Here is a 19,607-nt window from a genome sequence, read left to right on the forward strand (position 1 = left end):
AAATAAATTAAAATATTTAATTGTGGGTAGAAGCCGTCTCATTTGCCGCCCATCCAGAAGAAACACACTGCAGGTCTACGTGTCAAGATCTGAACCGAATATTTTTAAATCGAAGGGTCCAAATTTGAAAAAGCGTCCAAAAAAGGGGTGGCAGCTTTGACTGTGTCTCCACTCCTCTGATCTCATGTACCTGTCCCAACGCCCAATGGCCAAACCAAATGTAACTGCTTTTTTTTGCATTTATTTTATATGTTTTTTAAATTATTTGTGATATTACACATTTGTCCCTGTGTTCTTTCCTTATTTTCTTTTTTGTTTCCTTTAATGGATAATAATAATAACAACAATCAATACCAGCATATATATGGCACAATGAAATATGTTGGCATAATTAATTTTTAAAATTTTAAAAGTTAATTATTAATTTAAGAAATATATATAAATTTGATAAATTAAAAATATTAAAAAAATAAAAGTTTAGTATGAGAAATTATTAAAAAAAGAATGAGGAACGGAAAAGGGACGTGAAAGTTGAAAACAGAGAGAACAACGAAAATTAATGAACTAGTTGAAAAAATAAAAAATACCAAATAAAAAAAATGAAGACGGAAAAAAGGGTATTTTTTAATTATATAAAAGTATATATTATAAAAAAATCAAGATTATATATTTTTGTTCGCGACCATGTCTTTATGCTTTTTTAAAAATTGAAAATAGATTAATTGTTCGACTTAATTGCACTTAATGTTTGTTTGGATCAAAATATTTGAATATGAAAGAGTGATTAAGTGAATAATTTTAAATAATTTCATATTAAAAGAATTCGAAATTCATGCAATACTGCAAATGTAATTCAAAATAGAAGGTATAATATTTGAAATTCTTTGTAATATGAAATAGTACATACAAGTTAAAAAAAAATTGCTATTGTTGATCAGTACTTTAAATCCATCAATTCAAATACAATATAAATTATTTTTAAAATCATTAATGTGATTATTTACAATAAAATATTATAACCTAATATAATTATTTTGTGGAATTGCCGTCATGTTTATCTACGAAATAAATATTTAAAAATGACAGTAAATAGAAATTTTTAGAATATCGATGAAAATAAACCATAGAAAATAATATGATAAAGTTCTTTCAGGGCAGTAGAATATCAATTGATTATTTGTAAACAAATTAAAAAGTATGTGAAATAAAAATAGTTGGAGGAAGAATTAGTCCGGGATGACAACGAGTTTGACGTATTTGAATTTTCTAAAAATTATTCTGCTCGGAGCGAATTTTGAAACTATTTTAATTTTGGAGAAAAATATAATTGCGTATTTGAAGATTTTTAATTTTTAAAAATTAAAATATCGGTGACAAGGGACTTAAATTTAATTATTGTAGAAGGTAATTTGTTTTTTAATATTTTCAATAAAAGTTATGTTAAAAATGATAAAATATGTGTAAAAGGTCTAAAATATTGGATTATTTAGATCAAATTTTGAAATATTCATCTAATTATGTGATCTCCCTTGTAATAAATATATGAAAAGTGTTAAAATAAAAGAAGGGCAAAATAGTCCTAAAAAATTGAAGAAGAAAAGATGTTGGTATTTTGAAACAATTTTCATAGAAATGCAGTCTAACATGTTGGGTTGGATTTCGGAGTGGTATTTAGATGAGGTTGCAAACTTTAAAAATGTCGATGCATATCTGATCTGTGATTATTACACCGGATGTGTAATTTTTGGTGGGGGGGGGGGGGGGAAATGAAAAGTATTCAAAGGGCAAAATAGTCCACCAAAAATTCAAGAAAAAGATGTTTGTTGTTTGAAACGATGTTCATACAAATGCAGTCTTGCATTCTCCCCCATAAAAAATAGCGAAAATTTGTTCCAAAATTCCTATGGTGTCCGAAATCTGAAAAATCAAATGGAGGCCATAGCACCCCCCACCCCACCCCCACCCCACCCGCTCATAGCTCGCTATATTTGCGTTTGAAAGGCTCCACCAAGAAAACACCAAAGTCCCAAACAAAGAAAAAAGAGGAATAATCAAAGTTAAAGCTACTCGCTGCTTTCTGCTTTCTCCACACACCTTGGATTTTTCTTTATTATTGTATGTATTTTTCACCAGTTTCTCCTCTTCTTTGTGTAGCGCATACACTCAGCGGTTTTCTCTTCTCTGGGTTTCTGCCTGCATTTCGTCGGCGTTTGATTTGGAGTTGGCTGTTTTTATCGCTTCATTTTTTATTTTGTTCTTAGCCCATTATCTCTGGCCCAATTTGCTGTCTTTTTTAGCGACAGTTGATCTATCGGGGCCTGTTGCTTTTCTGTCTTTTGGGTTTAGATCATTTTTGTGTGGGTGGAGATCTGCAGCGGGTTGCATATTGCTTGAATTTTGAAACTTTGTAACGCATTTAAGTATTTATTTCAAGAATTTGAGTGCCATCCTGATGCGAAAGTTTTGATCTTTTTGTTCGCCCGAAATTTTAGAGTAATTTTTAAGATATCAAGGTTTTGGGTTGAGGATAACTGGCAAGTGGGGTTTAAGATTTGTTGTTGTCGAGATGGCTAATGGTGTGACTGGTTAGCGAGGAGTCACTTGCCGATGTTTGGTAATAGTATGGTCCCTCCATTAAGTTCGGCAGCTAAGTCTGTGGGACCTTTAAGCTAAAGTTTGATTCACTTTTGAGAACAAAAGGTGGGGAGTAGGCTTCCCTTTTGATCCAATTATACTTCTGTGAGTTTGATTCATTGAATTGAAGCAAATCAAGGGAAAAAAGGAGGACCCTCATTGTGGAAAATGTCACAGAAGAAAGTCTTTCAATCGATCAAATCATTGCCTGTGGACTTAGGCTCTGTGGGTTCTTCTGGAAGTGATAGGATGAGTTTATCTGATGCTGTATCGGGAAATGCTGAGTTACTGAGTGATGCTGCAGAAGGCACCGCCAATGGAAGGGGTGATGTTGGATCGGAAAATGATGAATCACCCTATTATAGTTCGGATATGCCTGCCAAAGTTGGGGCTTCTTCGGGTGATGATGGCGATGATGGCAATGCTGAGAATACTCCTATACGGTTGATTAAAAAATCGCACGATGACTCTAAGTGGAGTGACACCACCCCCTACATGTCGAAGAAGGTACCTCTGGAGTTTTATTTTTTGTTATATATTCATTGAACTTCTTTTATGTATACGATGTGCTTTTTCTGTCGAAAATGCAGAAGTTATAAACGATAATATTTCTGAATGAAGTATGGGGGAAAGTGGCATGCTGTGTGAAACATGACGGTTGATGAAAGAATTCAACCAGTGGTCATGAGGATAATCATTGTTATATCAATTTTCCTTTTGTATATGGTTGCAAATATACATGCACTCTTGCGGTGTTTCATTAGTGCTAGCTCTAATATGTATATATCATCAGTTAAACAGCAGCAGCTTCCATCTCTCTCTCTCTCTCTCTCTATATATATATATATATATATATATACACACATATGTGTATGTGTGTGTAACAGCAACAGCCTTTTCTATATTTATCTGTATATAATGTTAGTTAATCATATGGTCAACTGACGACCAATTTTGCTTCTTTAACTCTCCAGTTCACTTAGACTGTCATCCACCCTAATTTACTAGATACAGGACCTTTTTAGGAAACTATTGTCAATTGTGATTCTGAGAGCTAAATACATGAGTGAATTTCATTTATTAGAATCTTCCGCCACTTCCACATTATGAATCCATGATGTTAGCAATTGTGGCTGTTAAGAAAACTAGTGCAATGTACATGAGAGTGTATAAGCATCAGGATATTATTGTGGTTTATATTTGGAGGTGAACTGTGTAGTCATGGTCATTATGAATGATGGAGTATATAAATGTTCATTATGCAGGGTCATGCTCAAACTCATGCCTCACTTTGTTCCCTTGAACATAAATCAGCTAACTGATATATTCACCAGCTTGAGGTTAAAACATTAAAGGGTGTCATACAAAACTTTCCTTGTGCACATATAAAAGTATCCTGGGAGGGACTGGGGAGACACATGCATTTCCTTTGTGCTCTGTTCATCTTTTAAGTGGGATAATACAGAGATTTTTCCAGGAAGATTGTGAAGAGGAAACATGTGAAATTTACTAGTGAAGTCAACTATGTGAGCTTGTTAACTTTGTGGAAGAAAAGGAAAGGAGGAGTATTTGCTTTAGATTATTATATTCTGAAATGCATTAGATTATAATTTAGTAATATGAAGCTCTTTGTAATGCTTCTTTATCCTCGCTGGATGTTGGAGTTTCACATACTGATGTTCATGCAATCCTATTCAAGCTGACTGGTTTGGAAGCTGCATTTTCAAAGTTATATCATAGTGCTCCTAACTCAAAATGCCAATCTGAAGGTTTCAGCTGCAGTCGGATTTCAATATGCGAAATCTTCATGCCGTTTGCTCAATGCTTGTCATTTGTTAACTTTTGTACTCTAATGGTGAATGTAAACAAGTAAAATAATATTGGAAAAAGGAATTATATCCAATAATGTGGTGTAAGATAAAAGTGGCGACTGAAAAAGGAAGGGACTAATCGAAAGAACTATAAGTTAGTGCCAAGATCATTAATCGAATTATATGATCCTTTTGGTCAAAAATAAGAAATGATTAATATACTACGTATCACCTAAAGGAAGTCATCCACTAAATGTTTGGTCTTATTTCTTCTCCCAGAAACCCCTTCCTTAGTTGACATTTTAAGGCCCTCCTTAGCATGTGCATCTAAGGAATGTCTGAGGAACATCAAGGCATGCCTTGTCATTAATCTGAGGGCCTTACAAGTACCTCAAGCTTCTTACCTCAAGGTGAGCATCAGATTGCATCCTTGAGGCATTAACTGTCACCTCTTCTGTGTGACTTTCATCTCTGTTAAGTTATGCTCTGAGTGACTCTCTGAGTTATTGTCATCTGGTTGCTTCCTGATGATTGTTCTCTCTCATCTTCTCAATTTATCTGTAAAAGGGCTTTAAGCTCTTTGAACTCAATCTTTTACTAAACACAATACAACTACTTGTTAGTTGGAAAAACATTTTATATGGTGTTTAACTTTAAGAGATATCATGTGAACGCTTGGTCTGATAATTCTCTAATTAGCATCAATCTTGTAACCTAATTTTATTTATTTATTTATTTTCAGAAGCTTCAGTCATGGTTTCAACTTCCTGATGGTAATTGGGAGCTAGGGACTATTCTTCAGACTTCTGGAAATGAGTCATTGATATCTTTGGCTGAAGGAAAAGTGAGTACGGACTTGGTAGTTTGTCTTTTTTGTAAACCCATTAAATTGCTTTCATCTCTAACTATATTCATCTAGGTTCTGAAAGTGAACTCGGAATCTCTGGTGCCTGCTAATCCTGATATACTTGATGGTGTGGATGATCTTATGCAACTAAGTTACTTAAATGAGCCATCAGTATTGTACAATCTCCAGTATAGATATGACCAAGATATGATTTACGTAAGTGTATATCCTTATATTGAGATTTTCTCTCGGGTTCTGATTTATTTGATTTTTCTGATACATGTTTCCTCACTGTGCTGTTCATTTCAGACTAAAGCAGGGCCAGTTTTGGTTGCCATTAATCCCTTTAAGAAAGTCTCTTTATATGGCAATGATTATATTGATGCTTATAAGCGCAAAACCATGGAGAGCCCACATGTATATGCTATCACTGATACAGCCATGCGTGAAATGATCCGAGGTAACTTAACTTATGGTCACGGCTAAACTATTTAAAATTACAGCTAGAACAAAGCCTTTGCTGGCAGTAACTAATTATTTGGTTTTCCCCATCTGCAGATGAAGTAAATCAATCTATAATTATAAGGTTGGCTACCTCCCACTTTACATTTGATATCTTCTCGCTTCTTATCCTTTTCTTGTGTATAATGGGAAGGCAAACCTTTGATGTGCATTAGCAGCCAGCCTTTATTTATCCGAACTTATATGCATCTGTGCTTTCTATGCAATACAAATTATTTGTGGCTATATAATGAGATTGTAACATTCATCCCTCCTGGCTGTAGTAAAAGATTCATTATAGTTTTTTAAAAGTCTAGTCTTTGCATTTTGGAGCATTAGTTAAGCAGCTTAGATTCACCATCGTGTTGAGTCATTGAGAAAGTGTCATTTCATTATTCTGGAATGGGTTTGCCTTTTGAGAATATTCTTTGGTGTTTCTGTGGTTTGGCTAATAATAGATATTCATCAAGATAACATGTGGATTTAGTTTCATCGTCTATTATCACTGCTCAGCTGATTGTCTATTGTCTTTAAATGATCGGATTTGGCAATAAAGAATTTTGAAATGTGCTTGAGTTTAGGTGGAGCTCTAATGATTTTATCCTTCTGTACGGATGACTGCATTTGAGGATTCTGTAGATTGTCCTGGGCAGTTCACTGGATACCTTTTGGGTCAATATATATGGTCATATAAATTATGAGAGTTGTTGTAGTATTGTGCTGAAATAATGCTTCGAGTGGTAATCCGGTAACTGTAGAGGATGACATGATATTAACTGAATGAAAGAGGCAGATGTAAGAGCTGGATCCTTGATATTTGCCTCAGTCAGGTCATATCTCCCATAATACATTCTTAAAGAATTCAGTTCCATTAGAGGAAGTTTCATATTATGCGACTAGTTTTTCTTTAGCATTCGATAAGCTTCACTTCATTTGCACTCTTAAGACTCAATAGCTAATTATGCAGGCCCACCTTGTTGTTCAAATCAAATAGAATGAACATCCCCATGTTGTGTCATAAAAAATGATTTTGTTTTTTTTTTGGCTTTAACTTGGTCTTGAAAATGGGAGGGTCAAGAGTTTGTTCTGCAGAGAGTTTAAGTTTTGATGGAATGAGGTGATACTTTCAGAACCAAACCAAGTTAATAGGCAGATCTTCTTTTATTTCCAGTTTTAGTAACTAGTTCTTTTCTGCTTGGTTACCTATAGACAGCTGTACATAACATAGAAATCACACTTGGAATGGGTGGAATATTGCAAAAGAGGGAAATCAGCCGCATTAAAATTACCTTATGGGGAGGTCCTTTTGATATCCAAAAAACTGTTCAGCAAAACTCGGACAAGTGAAGTGGCAACCCGGCTTGGAAGTTGGAAGTTTGGGGAATTATTAGTTTCCTATGTGATAGTGTGAAAAACACATAGATGGCATTCATTGAATCATGTAAAAAGACATTTTCTGCTATCATGTTGATTGTGCTCTTTGGCATTGTATTCCTTGAGCGTCTATATGATTCATCAGGTTAGGTACCTCATATTTTTGGATTCCCCTAATTTTCAGGAAACCATGTCTTGTATACTCAGATCATGTATTTGGTTCGACTTGTTTCCTCTGCTCATTCCTTGATTAATGTGGCAAGGGTTTCTGCTTTGATCAAGCAAGCTCTCTAATACTAGCTAGTTCTAACAGTTATGTAGTTTGCCTGTTCTTTGTGCTACTCATCCACAAATGTCCTATGAAGATCACCTCAAGGTTACATTACCACTTGAAACATCGCGGCTACTTTTTCCGGCTTAATGCGAGCCTGAATCATCACATGGCGACTGAAGTAGGTTAAACTTCAAACAACCCTGTCAAAGCTGGAAGATTCTTTCCTATATTAATGATTATGGCTACAAGCTACAAATTGCCGTAATCAATTCTAGTACAGAGATATGTGATGAAACATGCTGTTTTCTTCAATAAATGAAACATTGTAGGGGTAGAGAAGCAATTAAAGATGGAATACCTCTACTCTCTGACAACATGAACTTTTGGATGAGCTGGCTTTTTAATGATGCTTATATGGTCATTAAGAAGGAATGCCACTCTTCTCTCACAACAACAAGATCCATGAACCTTAACCAGTTAGATTGTATTCCACGTGCCTAGCCTCGTCAACTTATGCTTTTAGTTGACCCGATCAGAACAGCAAAACTTGTATTCAAATCTCAATGTTGCGACAGCAACCAGTTGCTATAAGAATTCTACATCCTTGCCTACATCAACAGAGACATGCCAGCAACTCACCAGAATAAATGTCTTTCCTCCTCATCAATAGCTTAAACTTTTGGATAAAGTGGTTACTAAAAAGTGGGATTGAGAATAATGCTAAAGGTGCTCTGCTTTTGACTAATGGGGTTTTGCTTTGCATGATGCCCATTATCAACTTCCATCTATCAATTTATAGAAAAGACCGTTCATAAATGTCATTTGGAATTGTGGTGATTTTGTTTTGCCAAATCTTTTTGTTTGCTCTAAGAATCACTCATTGCAGAGTAGAGATGTCTGGAAATTCCAACATGTGGGTTTTCTTATGGTAGTTTGTAGATATTGAACCATTTACAGGTTCCAAAAGATAATACTAGTTAGGGGTCTGCCTTAGACTCATTAACATATAGTAACCCCTTTACAGATTCCAGCTTGAGTAGGAAAGAGACTAGAGAAGCAGTGAGTGACTGCATTGAGCAAATATTGAAAACTGCTGCCTGCAATACGAAGTGTCAGGAGTCGGGTATCATAACTTACAATTGGGCTAGTGATTTTAGTTAGTATCTGAGAGGGGGTTCACATTCTCTATGGCCTTTGCATAAAAGGATGGATGTACTTCCCTGAATTATGGTGTACGTTATGGCAATCGTGAGCGTGAGACTTGTTCTTGATGATCTCTTTGGTGCCTTCTTCTTAAGGATGGTCTCTCAGGTCATGTATATCACTGTATTGTTCCTTGGAAATATTATGTTGGAGAAATTGGCATGACAGTTTGTGTCTTCAAATTGTTAGAAGAGGTGTCTCATAGCACAAGTGCTGTCACACATGGAGTTAGCTGGAGTCTGTGTAGTTTGGGCCTTTTAAAGATCTTTGCCTGGGATCTATCAGCTGTCCATCTGACTTTTTGAGAATCTTGTTTTATAGTAATCTTGGCAGAAGAATTATATTGTTTGATGATGCGAGACTGTGGAAATAGGATACTCTTTTCTCCAAATTTACTTCCCTTATTTCCTTTTCTGGATGCCCCCAAAATAAACCTCCTTTTTCTGAAATGGATAAGTTTTCCAAAAAATATCCTTTCACTTTAATTGATTCTGTGATGCGCCAACTCAGTGACTACTTTTAAGGCAATAATTTAAAGATATACAGAATTTGCATTTTTTAAACTGTCTTTTTAAATTCTGGGCTGAGTCGAAAAGGATATGTAAAAGTGAGGCGGAAAGTGTACAGCATAATATCATTGAACTGACTGATTTTAGTTTCCAGAATGGTGTACAACTTAGATGGAAGAATGTATCATTTCGGCAGAATCTACTCTTGTTATCAGTTGATACTGGGTTATCTTATGGCTTCCCTTCCAAATTCTGCTCCTTATATTGAAATCAGATTGTTTTCTCTTGTGATGAAGTGACTTCTTAATTTAGATACTTTTGGAAGTTGTCCTATGGGACTACTGGCTGTGAATTCATAAATACTCCTTAGATACGCAAAACATAAGTGACTTTTGTGTTATGATCAATTTATCAAAGCCCAGTTTCTGCTTCTTTTCTATTCAGTGGGGAAAGTGGAGCCGGAAAAACTGAGACAGCAAAGATAGCAATGCAATATTTGGCTGCCCTGGGAGGTGGTAGTGGGATAGAGTATGAGATTCTGAAGACAAATCCAATTTTGGAAGCCTTTGGTAATGCCAAGACATTAAGAAATGACAACTCGAGTCGCTTCGTAAGTTGCTTGTTTGATGGGCTTCCTTCATATTTTTGTTGGTTTGCATGGAAAATAAGTTCTTCCTTCTTTTTCCTTTTTGTGTGCATGCGTGCAGAAGTGAACAGCTTTGGGTTTTCTTTGCTTGTAAGTTATAGTAATATGACCTGTCCTGTCTCCAGGGAAAGCTGATTGAAATTCACTTCAGTGACACTGGAAAAATATCCGGTGCCAGGATTCAAACTTGTAAGATAATCCAGCATAAAGATTTTGAAGTCAAATTACTATATAGAATTGTCGAATTACAAAAACTGATCTCAATGATTTATTTTGTGTTTTGTCATCCAATGCGGTTCCACCATCCCTATAGTTTTACTTGAAAAGGTATGTTCATCTACTTCTTCTGGTTTTATTAAGATCACTTGTTTTTTAATACAAAGACTCAGGCAGGCTGTTTTGATGAACAGTCCAGAGTTGTTCAATGTTCAGAGGGAGAAAGGTCATATCATATCTTTTATCAGCTTTGTGCTGGAGCTCCAACTATGCTTAGAGGTACATCACTATCCTCATCCATAACATAGTTCTGGTAATGATCAGAGTCTTGCAAACTTCGATATGAATGTCTGCCTCTATTGCTATTGGAGCTGCTTGAAAATTCATGCTCATCATTTAACAGTTTTTTTCTAATTAAAATTTGTACTAGCAGCATTAAGCATCTTTCTCTCTCTCTCTCTCTCTCTCTCCCCCCACCCCCCATCTTTGTGCTATCTACGTGTCTCCTTCTTGGTCTTCTATTGATGTGTATTTTCAATTGAACTTAAGATCTGCGTCTCTCCATCTGTCTGCTGTCTATCTGTCACCTTCTTGCCAGCACATTGACTCACTGTTTGCTATGTTTTCTTGTGCAGAAAAACTAAATTTAAAGAATGCAGATGAGTTCAAGTACTTGAGCCAAAGCAACTGCTTTATGATTTCTGGGGTTGATGATGCTGAACAGTTTCGTGTAGTAATGGTATTTATCCTTGTGATTCAATCTCATCATTCTCCTAGTGTTATACCATTTTCATGTTCTTATATTCTGGGGGTGCAGCAAACTTAGCCATTAATCTTCTTCCTAAACCCAGGAAGCTCTGGATATTGTTCATGTTAAAAAGGACGACCAAGATAGTGTCTTTGCTATGCTAGCTGCAGTACTCTGGCTGGGAAATGTCTCCTTTACTGTGACTGATAGTGAAAATCATGTTGAACCAGTGGTGGATGAAGGTGAGCATATTTCACGGAAAACCTAGACAAAAATGATGCTGCATGAATGTGTTGTGAAACAAACAATGGTTTGAGTGTTTGACTTGCTAAAATCATCTTATTATACTGTTGTGCTGGAAAAAAAAACTTCATCCATTGCAGACTTGTCAAGTTTATTTCAAGCCTATCGCCAGTACTTAATTTCATTGCTGGGAAATGTATATGTAGATGCATCATTTATAATAAAAGTCTATTTTCAATTTTTATTTTCTCATTGATGAAATTTTATCTTGTTTGATGTGGTCTGAGATATATCCGGAAACAGAATCAGCACTCTGGTACCTTACTCAAAATTTGGAGATCATTTCTTCTATATATTAATGTTAATATGATAAAAAAAATCATATATTTTATATGAATACTGTCTTATATCTCCAATTTTCAGGTCTAATCACTGTTGCTACACTGATTGGGTGCAATGTTGGGGAGCTAAAGCTAGCTTTATCAACTCGGAAAATGAGAGTAGGAAATGATACAATTGTTCAAAAGCTTACCCTTGCTCAGGTTAGACGGTTGATATCTGGCAATAATAATTTAGATATTGGATGGCTTTTTGGATCTAAAACCTGTATGAGCAACAAATTTTCTGATTAAACGTCACTTTTCTCAGGCTATTGATACAAGAGATGCTTTGGCAAAATCAATTTATTCTTGTTTGTTTGATTGGCTAGTTGAGCAAATCAATAAATCGCTGTCAGTAGGCAAAAGGCGCACTGGAAGATCAATTAGTATTCTTGATATTTATGGTTTTGAATCATTTGAGGTGTGTGTCTTTCTAGAATTTGTTTCACTTCTCTGTTCCTATGTCTTCTGCTCAAGCATTTGTGCTTATCATTTTTTATATCTTTCCTTAGAGGAATAGTTTTGAGCAATTCTGCATCAATTATGCCAATGAAAGATTACAACAACACTTCAATCGTCATTTGTTCAAATTGGAGCAAGAGGTGACTATTTCATAACGCTTCATCTATTTCTGCTTAACAATTCCTGCACAATCACCGTTATGTACTAACTATATTGCTTTTATCTTGTAAATTTGACTAATGTGAACCAGTCCCAAAAAATCTCAGCATTGCTCATTATTCAACACTCTGAAAAAGTTACTTTCTGTGTTGAATAACATGGAATAAATAAAAAGACATAAATATTCTTACATGCCTGATTATTTACTATCATATTGTCTTCCAACACTACCCATGATGTTGGCAAAGAAACATACATTATTCTTTGTTAGCGTATATGAAAGATCTCCATCTCATCTTCTTTTGTTTAGATTGGCTATCTATCCAGTTATTGTTCCCTTGCTTGGATAGGGGATTAAGTGAAGCATGAGGGCTATACTGATTATCACTATGCAAGATGTCTTCTTTTTTATGTTTTAAAGTATTGAAGTTCTTATTCAGGAATACATTCAAGATGGTATTGACTGGGCAAAAGTTGATTTTGAAGATAATCAAGATTGTCTTAATCTCTTCGAGAAGGTATGAAACTTAACTTTGTCAACATTTAATGAAGCTGATGATCTCACTCAGTTATAATGGATAAGATGTTTATTATGATGTGGCATGGGAATTTCCTCTCAAATTTCTGCACCTATTTTGGGGGCAGTTTTGATTTCATACGAGAACATTTTGGTTTGCATCAATACTTGTGATAGTATCTTAATAATCCCCAGTGAGGATCAAATTGATGAGATATACCATGGTACATGGTAGTGTTCCTTTGCTGCTATGGTTGAATTCTTCATTTTATGGATGGTAATGAACTGATAACATTTGTCTCTTTTATTTTTTTCTTGGACATCTAACTATTTTCTTCTTGTGCAGAAACCATTAGGGTTACAATCCTTGCTCGATGAGGAATCTACCTTTCCAAATGGCACAGATCTGAGCTTTGCCAATAAGCTCAAGCAACATCTGAAGTCCAATCCTTGCTTTAGAGGAGAAAGAGGGAAAGCATTTACTGTTCGTCATTATGCAGGAGAGGTATACATTTTTATCACTTGCAAATTCTTTATAGATTGAAGTTGCTGCTGAACTTGCCCACCCTGTCTCACAACACCATCTGAATTGCTGGGAAGCTAATTGAACTCGCTAGTGCACCTTCGACTTACTGCAGGACATTAGTGATTATGACTTATTTGCCTGATACATGATAAATTGCATTTTATTTGCATATACATTGGCAGACCACATAAGTAAAATATACTGGTTGCACTTTGTTTACTGGGTCCTATGCTCATTGATTGCTTTTAGTTAGTGTTAGCAAACAAATGCTTGATATTAAATCCTTCTGTAAAAACTGAATTAATATTTCTGATTTTCAGATGAATAGTTATCTTATTTTGTTATTATTTGCTCTTTTGACGCCCTTTAACTTTGTTTCTCATCTCAGGTTACGTATGACACTACTGGGTTTCTGGAGAAGAATCGAGATTTACTTCATTTGGATTCCATCCATCTTCTTTCTTCTTGCACTTGCCAACTTCCGCAGGCTTTTGCTTCTAGTATGCTTACTCAATCTGAGAAGCCAGTAGTAGGTGCACTGTATAAGTCTGGTGGTGCAGATTCACAAAAATTAAGTGTTACGACAAAATTCAAGGTAAATTACCTTTCTTTCTTGAAGGATAGTAAAGCTGAAAATTTTAATTGTTGAGTCGTAGTATTCATGTTAATTGGGATTAATATGCAACATAGGCGATAAAGATGCTTGGTAAATTGCTCATATAAGCAAGCAGCGAATATAGCTATTCATTTATAGCATCTCCTTGTTGCATATTTGAAACTAGGGTTCTTTTAGAACTCCATCAAAATTATGATGCCTGCCGCAGACATAGCAATAAGTACTAAAGCGACACTTTCAAATACTAAAAGAGGGTTATCTATTTGTCAAGTTCCTCAGGTTGATAACCTCAGTTATGTTTGTTATGACGCTCTTTTGAGTTAAATTTTATAATGGTCCTATATCTAGTCTAATATTTCTTTATGTAATTTGTTGGCAACATTTTTGAACGAACTTACTATTTCACAGACACTTGAATTTTACTTATGTAATGGGCTCCAAGATTTAAGATTGCCCAAACATAGTCCTTTTGGAGGTAAATATGAGCATAGTTACTTTTGTGTCAGATTTTACTTTTGCTTGGTAGCTAATATGATCAAATTATGGATCAAAGTAACAGTCTATACACACCTGGACTGTCCTCACTGATCTGAGATTACCCACCAATTCACCGATAATATCGGCATCGTCCATATTATGATATTATTGAATATTATTGGTGATGATATCCGATAACATCGTATTATTGTTAATACTGTATCTATTGATAAAATTTATTCACTTTCTTGTGATTCTCTGCAATATGATCCACATAATGTATTATTACCTGTACAATAAATGTTTTCTTATTACTATTCCTAATGATCTATTTTGTATTACAAATTCACAATTGATCAGTAATATTTACTTAATTTTATTCTAAAATTTCTTGCGTATACTAGTGAATAGTAATTTATGTTATTTGTCTTTTATTTTATTGTTTTACCCTTCTTTTAGAACATTTTCAGCAGTTTATAATGCATTTGTTCTGAATGGGCAATAAATCTTTATATTCCATGTCCATTATGGCATGTTTATTGATATTATTGCCAATACCGTGACTTTGAACTACAGATCGAATAAGGGTCAAATTGAAATTTAAGTATCAGCACGGAACAGTTTATATTAACTCTTGATTTACTTGCTATATGAACTTATTTGAATTTATTTTCGCATGCTTTCTGCTTCCCCTATATGAAGGTCTTTCCTTGAGTTTGTGAAGCAGGGTTGAGGAATGGTGGAGAATTCTGAATAAAACTATGCTTCCTCAGGAAGTTAGGTTCTTATTGTTATTGTTATAGATGATGTTGTTTCTTAGCTCTGGCGTTTGGTTGTCAGGGCCAATTATTCCAATTAATGAAACGCCTTGAGAACACAACACCACATTTCATACGCTGTATAAAGCCCAACAACTTCCAATCTCCTGGCAGTTATAACCAAGGACTGGTACTACAACAGCTGCGTTGTTGTGGAGTCTTAGAAGTTGTTAGAATATCAAGATCTGGTTTTCCTACTAGAATGTCACATCAAAAGTTTGCCAGAAGGTAGGTAAATAAATAAATTTAACAATTGCATGGATGTTCTCTATCCATTATTCTCTGATCAACTGATGTTGGACTTGCTTCCTTCATTAGGTATGGTTTTCTTCTATTAGACCATGTTGCATCACAGGATCCACTCAGTGTTTCAGTAGCAATCCTTCATCAGTTTAACATTCTACCTGAGATGTATCAAGTTGGCTACACAAAGTTGTTTTTCCGCACGGGACAGGTGAGAAGTTGGACTCTCCTTTTCCACTCTATTCTTTTAATTGATTGGAGAAACATTCCTGGCAAAGTAGTTTGTCTAGTGTATCTTTTTCTTCTTCTTTTTGTCTACCTAGAGTGTAGGATTAATTTTGTCTTGGGGTTTAACTAGTTTACCACAATAGTTATGATTACTGAGCTCTAATTTGTTGTATAGTTTGAACATTGCTTATGCAAAAATACCTTGCAAGGAATGCTAACAAATATTCCGGAAAAAAAGGTTAACTTATTTGATATCTACCAATGATTTCATTAATTATTTTCTTTGGAGTATAAAGTGGGGCAAAATTTTTAATATTGTTCTACTGCTCCGACTGAATAAGGAAGCTTAATATTCTGAAGCAATAGTAGCCTATTGAAAAAGAATCCTGAGAATACAAATATGCAGAACTTCTGATCCGGTAGAGAATTCCGCAAAATGTCTTCTGAATTTAGGCACCCAAAATACAGTGCCCTAACTTTGCCTGAGGATATTATGCCAGCTAGATAAGGCTTTTTTCTGGTTTTGTAATGATCTCATGAAGCAGAGAGGCATGATCCTGACTAGCTTTCTTTACAATAACCATATGCTGTTAATCATTAGATGAGATTTACAGGTGTTGAATTCAGCATGTCACACTTCTGGTTCAGTAGACATTAAAGCACTTTCTCCAGTATGTGACTATATCTTTGAATTATTTAGTTGCAGTGTATTTTGCCCCGTACTCTACAATACGTGCATAGCAGTAATGCCCTTCCCCAATGATGTCAAACAACTTTGCGTTATACAGTTTTGAAGGAACTCATGATAGGTGTTGGATGGGTTAAAATTTGGTTAATAAAGCAGCAAGAGCTACTTTTGTCAGTGCTTTGACCAATAGCTGAGAATATTGTTACATAATCTTTTATATTTTTAATGGTTGCGAGTTTAGAAAAGTGTAACCATGAATGTCAAATAAAGTATTCCAAGTCTTTGCAAAATTTTAGTCACTGAGAATTGAACATAAAAGGGAGAAGAGGGGTGAAAGAATTGTAAAGCATCAGCTTCATTCCCACGACATCACGCCTAGGGCTGGAACAGCTTCACATAACCTAGAAATCTGTGAAACAATTTACTGCTGAAATAAGAAGTTTTATATGAGTTTTGAGTCCATATATTTTACTAATTCAAGCCATTATACAGAACCATCTCCGTAAACATGACCAGATGGGCTCAAATGATGTGGATTCTTTAAGGACTAGTGTTGGCTATAAGAATCAGGAAAGGAGCTTGATTAAGAATATACTCATTATTGCTTCTTGTTTGATCACTTTGTTACCTACACTGAAAGCATGTCGACTGTGGAAGTACTGAAAGACATTGAAAGCTACATAAACAAGTAGAATCTTTGCTGAATTTGGTAAGAAACACTTGAAGGAGAGCTTGTACTCGTCCGAATAAACTATTTTCTCTTATACCTAAAATTATCCCTCTGCAACATGACAAAGCAAGTCTTCTGAGCGAGAAAATATCCCCAAGTTGAGCCTGTAGTTGGTGGAAAATCAACCTTGCAAAGCAGCCGTAGTGTCGAAATAGCTTTCTTCGTTATTGCTGTGGCATTTATTTGCAGTCGCTGACTGGAGTTTCCTTTTAGCTGGAATTTTACTAACAGCTGCATTAAACATATATGAAAAAGTTCCTGACAACAAGATATTTATATGTAATTTGTCAAAAACCAAACAAGAATGAAGACAATTTACCATCTTCCAGATGTACTGTTCACTTGTTTTATTGACAGAATATTTACTTCAGAAATTCACTTTTTCCAATCGTTTACCTTTATAATTAACTCGTGTCGTACTTTGGATTGTTGCAGATGGGAGTTCTTGAAGACACAAGAAATCGTACTCTGCATGGTATCTTGCGTGTGCAAAGTTGCTTTAGAGGTCATAAAGCTCGTTGCTATTTGAAGGAGTTGCGGAGAGGGATTGCTACTCTTCAATCGTGTATGACTTTCTATAGATGTAATTTCAAATTGTTTTTCCCTTGATAAATCCGTCTGAGACAAAACCTCTGAGTGCAGTTATCCGTGGTGAAAAAACTAGAGAAGAGTATGCAATCTCTTTGCGGAGGCATAGAGCAGCAATATCTATCCAAAAGCATGTAAAAGCCAGGATTTGCAGAAAAAAGTTCAAGAGAAAAACCGAGGCATCAACTGTAATACAATCAGGTAGGTGTAATCTATGTCATTCCATGATAGTGATGACTTATGGCATAAAACACTATGTTCCATTCCACTATTGCTTGTTTGCCAATCTAGCTAGTTTAGTGGGCTGTCATATTTTACGCTGAATTCTTAATCTTAGTCAACAAGCTCCATCTACGATGAATGTCCTTATACACTCTAGCAGGATACATCCTGATCTTCACAACCTTTAAGTGATAGAGGTTTTACATTCAGAGATGAGTTGTACTGATCAGTTTCCCACTTTCCCTGACCCCCAATTTTGTGGTTTTCCAGTTATTCGTGGCTGGTTGGTCAGAAGATGCTCAGGAGACATAGGCTTGCTGCAATTTGGAGGTAGAAAGGTATGCATGCAGGACTCTGTCTTCACCTAGTGAAATCATACTCATTTGTATTTCTAAGGCAGCACATTTTAGTCACTGGTGATTTTGTTTGTTGTCAAGAGGCTACCAATATATGTTTCAGCCATTAGATTATTTTTCTGGAACTTCCAGGATACATATCTGTTAACTTGGATATATCCCCTATGATTTTATTAAAATGCCATATGAAACTTAATCAGTTCGAAGATTTGGTATTGGAAAATATGTATTTCTATTCATAAATTAGCTTGTCCTCTGACTCCTGAAGACACTTCTTGTTATGTGTTTATTATGCACATCATCGGTAGAGTTAATGAAATTCATCATGAATTTGTTCATCGTGTGGTATCCTCTTGCATTTTTGAAGCTTAGGCCATGTGCCATGCTTGCTATTCGAAAATTCTTTTTTCCACCTACCCACCTATATACTGTTGCAGTTCAATTTCTTAATAACAGTTGTGTTGCTGCAAAATCCCTATTCTCTCTCTCTCTCACACACACACACATCTTGTATAGCTGGTGGTCTTATCCTACACTTCTCTTCAACATGCAATGTAATAGGAGTTTTGGCTTGAATGTTAACACTATTATGTTACGAATCAGGGTAATGAACCAGAAGAGGTGCTGGTGAAGTCATCATTCCTTGCGGAACTGCAACGGCGGGTTCTTAGAGCTGAGGCTTCTCTGAGAGAAAAAGAAGAAGAGAACGATATCCTTCACCAACGGCTCCAACAGTACGAGAACCGGTGGTCTGAATACGAGCTAAAAATGAGGTCCATGGAAGAAGTGTGGCAGAAACAGATGAGATCACTTCAGTCAAGCCTTTCCATCGCAAAGAAGAGCCTGGCTCTTGATGATTCCCAGAGAAATTCAGATGCCTCCGTCAATGGAAATGATGAGAAAGAGACGAGCTGGGAGACACACAACAACTTCAGGCTTCACGAGAATAACAGAGGACGATCAATGAGCGCTGGTATAAGTGTCATCACTCGATTGGCCGAGGAGTTTGAGCAAAGGAGTCAAGTATTCGGAGATGATGCCAAGTTCTTGGTAGAAGTAAAATCAGGTCAGGCCGAGGCGAGTTTGGATCCAGACAGCGAGCTCCGAAGGCTGAAACAAATGTTTGAAGCTTGGAAAAAAGACTACGGAGCACGACTGAGGGAAACTAAGGTGATTCTCAACAAGCTTGGAAACGAAGAAGGGTCGTCAGCCGACAAGGTGAGAAAGAAATGGTGGGGAAGGAGGAACAGCACAAGGATGAACTAAGTTGCTCTTAACATTATTATTACTCTAAAAGCAAACTCTTCTTTTTTCCCTTTTCCTCTACATCTTTGCCGATGCCATTTGACGAAAGTATATAAAGTTCAATCACCATCTCCCTTCTTGTTGCTAAGTTTGCATACTGCAAACAGGTCACTCCAAGTGAGAAAACATTGTATTCGGGTCGAAACACGGTGTTGCTAGGCAACGGTGCAATGGTTTTGTCTGTTTCGTTGGCTCCTTCTGGTGCTTGAGAGAGCCAGAATCATGCCAAAAATGGTATTGTAAAGTCACAGTGGATCATTTTTTGAGAGCAAACATTTGGTGTTCA

General features: G+C 35.8%; 1 protein-coding gene across 1 annotated transcript; it reads left to right on the forward strand.

The window, feature by feature from the left end:
* Positions 1-1,970: 1,970 nt before the first annotated feature.
* LOC105156114 (myosin-1) lies at positions 1,971-19,607 on the forward strand. The gene is made up of 23 exons (XM_011072159.3): positions 1,971-3,141; positions 5,188-5,289; positions 5,365-5,508; positions 5,602-5,752; positions 5,851-5,878; positions 9,598-9,763; positions 9,925-9,988; positions 10,113-10,126; positions 10,210-10,294; positions 10,651-10,754; positions 10,867-11,005; positions 11,430-11,548; positions 11,655-11,807; positions 11,899-11,988; positions 12,448-12,525; positions 12,871-13,029; positions 13,439-13,645; positions 14,984-15,189; positions 15,280-15,415; positions 17,286-17,415; positions 17,493-17,639; positions 17,931-17,998; positions 18,620-19,607. The coding sequence occupies exons 1-23, from the start codon at positions 2,803-2,805 to the stop codon at positions 19,280-19,282; spliced, it is 3,492 nt and encodes a 1,163-aa protein (XP_011070461.2). The 5' UTR covers positions 1,971-2,802; the 3' UTR covers positions 19,283-19,607.

The sequence above is a fragment of the Sesamum indicum genome, linkage group LG2 (genome assembly GCF_026168435.1).
Source record: "Sesamum indicum cultivar Baizhima isolate 11 linkage group LG2, ASM2616843v1, whole genome shotgun sequence".
Taxonomy (NCBI): Eukaryota; Viridiplantae; Streptophyta; class Magnoliopsida; order Lamiales; family Pedaliaceae; genus Sesamum; species Sesamum indicum.